The 10864-nt window shown below is 45.4% G+C and overlaps 1 protein-coding gene across 1 annotated transcript in view; it reads right to left on the reverse strand.

Moving 5' to 3' along the window:
* The window catches only part of P3H2 (prolyl 3-hydroxylase 2), a 150637-nt gene extending 148652 nt beyond the window's left edge, over positions 1 to 1985 (reverse strand). The window contains exon 1 of the mRNA XM_047875443.1: positions 1333 to 1985. Coding sequence (XP_047731399.1) covers positions 1333 to 1809 — 477 coding nt within the window. The 5' untranslated portion in view covers positions 1810 to 1985. The remainder of the gene's footprint in view (positions 1 to 1332) is intronic.
* Positions 1986 to 10864: the final 8879 nt, after the last annotated feature.

Genomic DNA, 10864 nt, shown 5'->3' on the forward strand with positions numbered 1-10864 from the left:
CCCTCTCTGCTATTGATTGATTTCTCTAAGACCACCAAAAATCATGCCATTCATCCGAAAGAAAGCAGATTTATACTTCATGCATGCTTTAGCAAATTCATCAAGAAGCACAAGCAAGCAGAAGACAAATCTTGGAAAGGATTCAGGCTTTATCCTTATTTCTTACCCAAGATATTAGTCTAGTGGACTCCAGCCCCTTAGCCACAGCACTGGTAAGTCTCAGTTGTGATTTCCTGAACTCCACAAACAACTGCAAATCTCCAGAGAGCCCTTCCCACAAGAGCACAGACCTTGTGGGATGGTGTTCACATGGATGTACATGGTGTCTATTTTTGCCACCCTAGAAATTCAGCCTGGTCTACCGGCTAACAGTCAGGGCCAGCCCACAAAGCTGTCACTTCAACAGGTGTAGAAGAGACACTGACACCTTGACATAAAAAGCCAGAAAGTGGGGGACGGAGGAGAAAAGTATAAGTTCAGAGTGTCATGGATGGTGTCCAGAAATAGACTAAATTCTCTGCTGAAGCGTCCGGATAGATCGTCAACATTGCGGATGTGGATAAAATGCCCACATACACCGTATACTGCCGACACTAACTTCAGGCAGGTTGAATACACACAAATAAAACCCGAAGGAGAGTACTGGGCATCTGACGTCAAATAACTCACTCCAGTGCTTACCTCCAGAAATCAGAAGCCCTCTGTAAAAGGAGAGTAAGTCAGCACTTTGGGTAGATACTTTTAGTCAGATTGCCTCACACAGATTCACCTCTTCAGTACCTGCTCTTTAACTTTTGATCTTTACTGCTTTGTAGGTGCAGGGGGAAATAGAAGAAAAGAAATTTGTTTCAGAGCAAGGCAACTTTTAACTCTGTTGTTCTGAGGTTGTTTTCTTTTAAACTTCAGAGAAAAGCTGCAGACTGGGTGTACTTGAGGGATGAGTGAGTGGCGATAGAAGAGAAATGGGGGTGAGGTTGGATCAAGAAACGAAGGGAGGGAAGACCTTATACTAGACCCGGCTGTGCCAAAGTCTCAAAAATTAGCGTGGGATGGGTCCTTGAAACCTCATCGTATCAATGCTGTCCTCTTTTGGAGAGACAAGTTGATGCCAGTGGAGCTAATGGCTTGCGCCCGGTTCATCCATCTAGTGTTGGTTACACACCCTGGGCCACCAGATACCTAGATGCACAAACAGAAGACAGACAGGCAAAAGGAGACGCGGGCAGAAAGGTTAAGAAGCAGAGAGCGCCGGCCAAGGGACAGGGGCCGTGGGGGAGGGCTCGAGAGAGCGTCCCGGAGCCGCAGGGGGCGTTAGGTGCGCGCTCTGGGTACCTTGATGTAGGCCCGCTGCAGGTAGTTGTAGGGCACTCTGCGCTGGAAGTCGCTGCGCACATCCTCGCTGACGCGGTGGCGGGACGCGGGGCCCCCGAGGCGCTGGGTCTGGCAGCTGCGGTAGCAGCGCGCCCGCTCCAGCAGCGCGCGGAAGAATGGCAGCTCGGCCGCGGGGCCGGCGCCGGGGGACGCGAGCGGGCGGCGCGCGGCGCAGTGGCGGGCGCAGCGCGCGCGGACCTCCCGCAGGCGCCGGTGGCTGCGCAGCGCCGCTTCCAAGTCGCGCACCGCTTGCTCGTAGTCTTCGCTGTAGTAGGCGGCCACTCCGCTGGCGTAGAGCAGGTCGAAGGGCTGCAGAGGCCCGGGCTCGCGCTGCGCCTCCGGGCGCGGGCTGTCCGGGGGGCCGCCCCACAGTGGCGGCGGGAGCAGCAGCAGCAGCAGCGGCAGCAGCGGCAGCGGCGCCCAGATGCGCTCCCGCATCCTCCGGCGCGGAGAGGCGCGGGACGGCCACGCTCACAGACGGCTCAGGCACCTGGCGTCAGGGCCCCGTCTCCCACCTCCGCGGTGAGAGCTCCGGCCCCGCCGCGATCCGGCTGCCCCGCGAGCCCCAGGTGGCCGCCGGCGCTCCGCCGACTGAGAGGCGGAGGCCGGGTCGGCCGGCCGCTCTTAAAGGGACGCCCACAGCTCACACGCTCCTCCTGCTGCCCGAGCCTCCGCGAGCCGCTCGCCGGCGCTCAGCGCGCGCCCTGCAGGCCCCGGCCGCCGCTGTCCGCAGGCCAGGTGCCGCACCGCCCAGTGCCAGCCAGGGAGCGGGCTCCGCTAGGGGCCGGTCCGTGACCGGTGCTTTCCACGTGAGCTCCCTTCTGCGTTGCAGAATGGATGGGAATGCTCCCTTTTTAGAGTGGAGGAAACCCCGGCTTAGGTTAGGACTCCAATCCTCTTCTGGAATTGGTGCATGGCCTCGCAGTTGGCAGAGCCCGTCACATTCAGGGGAAGCACTGAAGTTCCATCTCAGGCTGGGAGGAAAGCACCAGGGGACCAACTGGCTCAGGTGCGGAGGCTTGAGGAGAAAGGCAATGAGTTCAAATTTACAGAAGTGTGAAAAGGCAAAGGAAGGACTCAACCTTGGGCCAATGGTATCCGAGTTTCCTGCGCCTTCCCTTAGGGAGGGTCCGTCCCTTGCCTTTTCATCCCACTTTGCGTGGGTGTGTGTGTCTGCCTTGGAGCGGGGGTTGGGGGCAAGGGAGGAGCCAAATAGCCCACCTTTCTGTGCTCAGGTGGTATCACGGGACCTAGAGGACCATTGGAAAGGCGAAGCCGTTCTTAACATTCTGTCTGTGTACCACCCGTGTATCTTGTGCAATCAAGCCTCAGCTTCCTCATCTTCTGCAACAGGCAAATGTCCCAACACAGCCAATGGGTTTCAAATAGAAATTCTTACTGTAGGAGTTGAACAAAGAGGCAGTTTAAACTTCCAGTACCCCCAGGACTTAAGCCATGAGCATCCATCTAGGAATGAGAAAGCTGAAAGAAAGGGCTGGCTGCCAGACTCCAATACACTTTAGCTGGGGGCTTTCCTGTTCCTCTGCTTCTCCTCTCTCATAAATACCTTCTGAGTCAAGGTGTTCCCCTCTTTCCTGTTTGTTGGCTCCAAACTCTCCAAAGATTCCAGAGAGCTTACTCACTGGACCCTTGACTCCAACCTGCCTCCTGAAGGCATTCCTGTGTTCTCCTAGTGCCTGTGGCAATTTCTCCAAAGTCTCCTCCGCCACTGAGATGGTGAGCAAGAGGGAAGGGTGATGGAAAAGAACCACATGTATCATCTAATTAATGAATCTTCAAAAAAAAAGTCTTGTGTGTGGAATCCCCACTCTGCTGAGAAGGTTGCCAGAATTTTATGGTCCTTCCTTCATTCATCTTGCTGGGTGTGACCACTCTGACCATGAACAGCCTTGCCTTTGTAATTCCAAGGCGCCCCAAAGAATCATGCTGTTATTATTTTTCTCCACCAAACCTCTCTCATTCTGGCTCATTCCACTGATGGAAAAGCTCCAGTTTGGAGCTGAGTGTGTACTGAATGCTTTAAATGTTCAGTATGCCAGAATTTGCACTTGGGTCACCCACCCAGACTTTTTCTCTAGGGATTGACTCTCTTTTCAGATAAGACTCAGAGTCCAGAGTTAATCAATGCGCTTGTGGCAGGTTTTGAAGCATACTAGGTGAGGCAGTCCTGCTGTGTGGCTGGGGACAAAGTGCCAGGAGGCTTTGCTATAGATCATCCTTAGGTTCCATGTCATTCCCATGTCATTTTATAAATGTCCATTAAACTCCTGTCTTTGGATGCTTGCTCTCAATTCGGTATTCTGGGGAAAACAGCAGATGGATAAGCCAGGGTTCTTATTCCTGAAAGCTCACAATGTTGTATAGGACACAAACTTAATATATGACACTATAATACAAGGTAGAATGTGGTACATGTTAGATTCTAGTCAAAGTAGTGTAGAAATGAAGAGCCTGCAAAGGTGGCTTCTGGTAGAAGAATCTTGGAAAACCGTAGAGAAGAACTAGCACAGATTCAAAAGCTTAGAGTCTGTAGCCATACCAAACTTCCTCCTGATCCCCAAATCTGAGCAAGTGCTTTCGAATCTTCTGCATATCCTTCTGCTTTTATCTCCCTCTGTAAAAACCCTGTGTGTCTTTATAGAAAGCATTAATTGACATCTCAGAGGTGCTTGAACGTTGGAATCAACTGAAAAGGCAAAAAAGCTGATAATTGGCTCTCACTCAGAGAGATTCTGATTTAATTGGTCTGGGGTATGGCCTCAGCATTGAGATTTTTTTTTTTTTAAGTTTCCTAAGTGATTCTAAGATGAATCCAAGATTGAGAACTACCAGCCTAGTGTCAATGCCATAGCCCAAAGAGTAAGCCCATGGGTCAGGACTCCAGGTGCCATGGAGGATTCATGAGTCCGAGATGTGCCAGTCCTCATATCCTCAGATATCTGTTCCCCCAGAAGGACATTCTAATCTCCCCTTTTAGGCTGGATCAGAACAAATGTTCATGACCATATTGGGATAAGAGCCATGTAAGATGGAGAAATTGATACCAGGCAAGGCTGTAACTGATGGCATCTACGTGTGTTGAGGAAGGCAGTCCTCTCTGGGTCTCTCACACTCTGGAATGTCTTGGGTGTGCCAAGAATGCACTTTCTCTTTACCTGCGTCATATCTTCGACAACTGGGTGCCATGTCAGAGTTTTGGACTCACTAAGACTGGGATGGGGCTCCAAAATGTGTATTTCTAACAAGTCCCTTGGTGATTGGTTCTTTTCTTCCTTCCTTGAACCCTAATAAGTTCCTGAGGCTTTTTGTGCAAGGATCATACTTTGAGAATCACTTTGTTAATACAATTTCTTGTGGAGAGTGATTCTCAAATTCCATTGTGTATCCAAAAACTAGTAAAAGACACAGAGGCCCTGGCCTTTTGAAGTGGAATCATGTATGGACCTTAAAGTTTCTACCAGGTCCCCCAGGGGTTCTAGATCCACCAAAGTTTGAGAACCTCCGATTTAGTTAGTGCTATTCCCCCCCATCCCCAAGGAGACATTGTTGTCACAACTAGGGAAGAGTACAGTTGTACACCCGGCTTCTAATGGGTAGAGGCAGGGTGCGGTGCTAAGTATTTCATGATGACCAGGAGAGTCTCCTACAACAAGAATTACCCACCCTAATGTATCAACAGTGCACAAGTTGAAAAACCTTGGGCTAGAACATGGCTTAAGCACAGCAAATCTTATTCAGTTTCCTTACATTATGAATGAAGAAACTTAGGCCCATGGGTCACATACCTAGGCAGTGGCAGGAACAGCAGGATTCATTTGATATATTGACAGAGTAAAACATGCCTGCTGCATGTCTGGGACACTGGATGATAGTAGCTTTGTGAATTTTTTAAAAAGGGAAAAGAAACAAAAATGCATGAAAGTAAGACAAAATGAAGAGGTGGAAAAGGGACCCATTGGAAGTGACAGATGTTGGAGTTTCTGCTAAGATGGGCACTGGTAGAGTGCAATTTTGCTTTTGGTCCCCATTCCTTACAATTCAGAGTACAGCCAGAGCACAAGAGAATCCGTCCAAAAGCCTTAAAAGGGATTCCATCACTTCCTTTTTTATTATATTTGGAATGAATCTTGACAGAAGCTTGAATTTCCTTTTGACTTCTGTTTACAAGTTGACAGTATTATCGTACCCACTTCGTTTAGGAAACCCCCAGCAGGAAGGAATTCAGGAAAAAAGGAGATCTTCAAACGCTTCTTATTTTCCCCAAATCAGCTCAATTTTTCAAAGCTGACCTCTCTCTTTCCTGCAAAATCCTTATGGTACAATGAAAAGTGTACTCAGACTTCAGCAGCAGACTTAATCAACACTTTCCGTAAGCAAATCTCATAGTAGTTTGTTTTGATCATGTGTAACTGGGGCTCTCGCTTGCCCCAAACATTTTTGATTCCTTTAAAATGAAAGGAATAATTCTCACTATGCAACAACCCAACCCTGTTCAGCTGCTGTTGATGCTGGCGACAAGGGAGCTGTTTGGAATACTTTTTTTATTACACAAATAGGATCATCTGAAGACTTTTTTTTTCCTCCAAATAAGTTAATGCGAAAGGCAAACCACCAACAATCTATCACCATAAGAAAAAAAAAGTCCTCCATGGATGGAGAGGTGTTTTTTGTTTTTTTTTTTTTTAGAAAAATTAATATTTAACTTACATTTAAAACCAAGCAGGAGTTGCCACATTCCAGGACTCTCTGTTCCCTTCCAATTTCCTTAATAGCTCTGTCCCTGTGCTTACCTTAATTCCTAATCGAGCTCTACAATTCCAAATCAAACAAAAGACTGCAAACTCTCAGTCCCCACTCTCCTGTCATGGAGGCATTCTAAATTCATTCCTCCTGAGACTTGCATTTTAGTTGAATGAGAAAAAAGTGACATAAGAATGCTAATTATCCCCCAAATAATTTAAGCTAAAAACAGTTCAGAACAAGATCAAGAGAACTGGGTATATCCTCTGTGTTGGGTATTGTGCCAGAAACATGTAGTCATTTCACTTTCGAGTTCCTTTTTGGGAAAGACATTAGTCCTGTCATTTTACCAGTGAGAAAAACGAGACTTCTAAAAGAGGAACAATTTGCCAAAGGCTGCCAGTTTACAAGTTGCAGGCCCAGGGCTGAAGTCTGTTTCCTGTTTCTCTTGCTGTACTTAATGGCCACTCCCTACTCCTCAAATATCTTCAAAGCTCCTGTCAAAATTCTGCTTTGGTTAAATTTGTACGAAGCACATTTTTTTTTTTCAGTCACCAACTTTGTTTTATGTACCTCATTCAGCTAGAGTCACAGACTCACGATTTTTTTTTTTTTTTTGCAAAATAAATACGGACAAGGTGCATGTGTGTAAAACTATATGTATTAGCCAGAAGCTGAATATGACCCTGAACTCAACTTGATAGGTGACACAATGCATATAGCAAGAGTCATGACCATAAGTAAATAGGTCGTAATTCATTCCTACATAAGATATGCCAGATCACTGTGCATGGATGCAGAGAAAAACCTTACTCTTGAGAAACGCTGGGAGAGATTACTCTGTACGTATGGGTGATCCATTATTCTGAGATTACCCTCATGCTCTGCCTATCTTTGAGACCCCCTTTCCATCTCCCTCTCTGAGTTCTCCATAGCAGGGACTCCCTGACCTCACATTTCAGGCTCAGCCCTGCTGCAGGCTCTTGAGACCAAATCTGGGCCCAGTCACCTATTGGTTCAAGAAGGTTTCCTCCCACAGCAAACGCAGCTTCACTTTCTCCTACTGGCCTACTGCACTCTTGAAATCTGGTTTAGAAGCTGAACCCATCTCTTGTCCTATTAGAGTATTATGGCTGATAATTCATCAATTCTCCTTTCCAACTTTAATTTTAGAACCACTTGAGTGGATGCAGAAATTGAAGCAATGAATATCCAAGTATTACCTTTATCGTTAAAAAGCAGGTTTGGAAGCTGTGGTTTTGTTTTGTTTTGTTTTGTTTTAATGTTTATTTATTTTCGACAGAGAGAGAGACAGAGCATGAGTAGGGGAGAAGTAGAGAGAGAGGGAGACAAGAATCGGAAGCAGGCTCCAGGCTCCAAGCTCTCAGCACAGAGCCTGACACAGGGCTCAAACTCATAACTGTGAGATCATGACCTGAGCCGAAGTTGGACGCTCAACCGACTGAGCCACCCAGACGCCCCAGCTGCGGGTTTTTATATATAATAAGTGGTTTTTCTATCGCTTTGCCACTCACACCCTGAAATCAAACTTACCTGCCTACTCTCAGGCCAAGGTAGGGAACTTCTGAAGAACTACTCAAGAAGGTCCCACAGCAAGACATATAAGGAAAATGGGGGCTTACCTCCAACATTATACTAATCTAAATAGAATAATGATCATCCCACTTACTCTGGAATGGGGCCCACCTTGCTCCTTCTCTCTGTAACTGAGATTCTTCTTAAACCAAGCCCCTGTTTTCAGTTGTCTGACATCCCTAATGCCAGACAGTAAACTACCTAAATCAGCACCTAATTCTTGTTGGCAGAAACTGGGGACTGAGCTTCATTTTTCTGCCGTGGCACCCTCTGTCTCATCTTACAGCCACCCCGATGGGACTACTAGATGGAAAGCTGAATACAGAACACTTTGGAAGAAATGTAAAGATACTACTTGGCTAGGCTTCCTGGGTGGCTCAGTCGGTTAAGGATCCTACTTTTAACTACAGCTCAGGTCAGGATGTCACGATTCATGAGTTTGAGTTCCACATTAGGCTATGCACTGACAGTGTGGAGCCTGTTTGGGATTCCCTCTTTCCCTCTCTCTCTTCCCCTCCCCTGCTTGCTCTCTTGCTCTCTCAAAATAAATAAGTAAACTTTAAAAAAAATAGTAAAAAAAAAAGATATTACTTGGCAGGTAAAGAACTTACACTAAATTCCCTCACAGCATTGGACTTTCACTATTGTTCAAGTTCAAATAATAGCAATTGAGGATTCTGAGCTGGGTACATTTTGTAGTTTTATTTGATCTATGGCATTAGGAAATGGGGAAAAACTAAGGACATAATATTGTAAAAACTGTACAAATAAAGTAATTTGGGTAGAAGAAGTTGACTTTTTGTTGTTTTTGCTTGTTTAAAAGAAAAAAAAAGTCCACAGAGGAAATAAGTTATGGAGGCAGGATTTGAATATGAGTCCAGAGCCCATTTTCCTCATGATCCCTGATCATGGGGACCCTCATCAGGAATTCCAGACGTGATTTCCTTTCAGCACCTGCCACCAGATGCTTTGTTCTATCCAATTTCTCCAACCTTCTCCTGGCCTCCAGATCATCTTCTGTTGGGATCACAGGGAAATAAAAAGAGCCAAATATTAGGGCAGTAAGCCTAAGCTACGAAGAACCCCTAAATTCTAGAACTAGGTGCCTGTCTCTCTTATTATTCTAGTCTGTTTTGCCCACACTTATCACCATATCCTTCTTTTAGGACATTTCTAATGTTTCCATCATGGATGGTCAAACCTGTGGTACCCTGCATGCTAGCATCCCTGCTTCTCCAAATAGCATCTAGATGTCCCTCCACCAGGACTTTTGAGCCTCTTATGTTCTGTTCTCTAGTGCCTGATAAGTACTAGCAGCCCATCCAACCTGCTGTAGGGTGAGGTCTCTCCAAGTCTCAAGAAGATACATAGTCCTTCCCCTTCTTAGCCCCAGAAAACTCAGCATCTCATTAAGAGCCTTGCCTTGGCACATCTTCGACAAAATTGCTCTTGAGGTAAGAAAATTATAAATATAAATATAAATATAAATATAAATATAAATATATATATATAATTTAAATATATATGTATATAAATTAGTGCTTCGTCTTTTACCAAAATCTCACTTGTAGACACAGAGATTAACAACTCATATGATTTACTATCAGCTACAAAGTATGTGTGTGTGTGTGTGTGTGTGTGTGTGTGTGTGTGTGGAAAAGGTTGGAAAGAAAGAAAAATAATTTTGCTTCACTTTTGAATCAAGAAAAGTGTTCTCCACAGAAATTTTCAAACTCTTCAAAAAAACTTGGTGATCCAAATAAAACTATCAAAACTAAAATACCAAAAATATCTCTTTAAAATTGATTATTTTGCTTACCATTGTAATTTTAAGGAATTCATTCCAACAAATACATTGGCAGTACTCTTACAAAGCCCAACAATGTGCCGCTGCTGGAGAACTTGTCACTCATCATCGCTGAGTACTTTAGATTCTGACTTCACTACTCATTTTAACTCCCCTGAAAATAGATTCCAGCTTCCTGATTACCTGGCCACCTGTTCCTCCTCACCAACCTGGCTGGGGGCCTGTCCGCGGTTTTTTTAACCATGCTATACCATGTCCAGCCCACTTCTGCTGTGCTCACTTCCAAATTACCTTTCATATGCCCTACCTGGCTGTGTTCAGATCATCCAAATGGAAACTTACTCAAGGAGATATCTCATGATCATCATCCTCTTAGCCTCTTGGGAAGAAAGAGACTTACTAGATCTAAACACCATATCTGTGTTCTAGAAAATGCTATTTGGATGAGTGAACAAAATGAACCTGTATTTCAAAAGAGACATGCACATAAAATAACCCTGCACAGGAAATCAGAATACTCCCAATCTGTTCTGCCTCTGCCATGGACTAATTGTGATATCCCGGGCCTCTTTTACCCCCATCAGTGAAGGAAAGTGTAGAACAAAACTTCTGAAATCCCTCTCAGCTCTAAGTATGCTTGGATTCTTTCATGTTAAAAATACGATGTCATCACATTTTTTCATAGTCCCCTAAAGCATTACTTCCCCTCACCCACATCTATTTCTGGGATAAAGTTAAACTTTGGTTCCCAAGCAAATTTCCAAGCTCCCTGGGGGTCATTAAAAGTCTCAGCTTACTGAGAGCTTGTTGATTTTGCCTAGAAATATCAGCCAGCCTCAGCCAGTAGAGCGGGAGACTGGCGTTATTGTTTTGAGACAACCCGTAGCGTAGTAACGATTCCAGACACTGCAGAGTTGATCCATATGCCCCAGATCCCTGGGGAACCTCCCGCTCACTCTGTCCAGCATGTGTATTCTTCTGCCCTCTGTCTTTACCCACAGGAAGGAATCATGTAGAGAATCCAGGATCTAGGGAAAATAAGGAGTAGGTGTTTAGCTACCCTACTCTCCCACCCCACTTGATAAATGGAGAAGACACCTGCAGTGATGAAATAACTCAACAGAGAAAACAAGATAAATAAATAATTAGCCAAACTGATATTGTAACTCCTCTTTCTGCTGAATCTGTCTCCTTTGCCACCATGTACTTGGAAGAGTTCAGCATGTAAGTAGTAAACTGACCTGGACTTATTTACTTCTGGAGGATGGAACACTTTATATTTAAAAATTAACATTATCTTCAAACCACATTTAAATTTTTAATAATTAC

This window comes from Prionailurus viverrinus, chromosome C2 (genome assembly GCF_022837055.1).
Source record: "Prionailurus viverrinus isolate Anna chromosome C2, UM_Priviv_1.0, whole genome shotgun sequence".
In the NCBI taxonomy this organism is placed as follows: domain Eukaryota; kingdom Metazoa; phylum Chordata; class Mammalia; order Carnivora; family Felidae; genus Prionailurus; species Prionailurus viverrinus.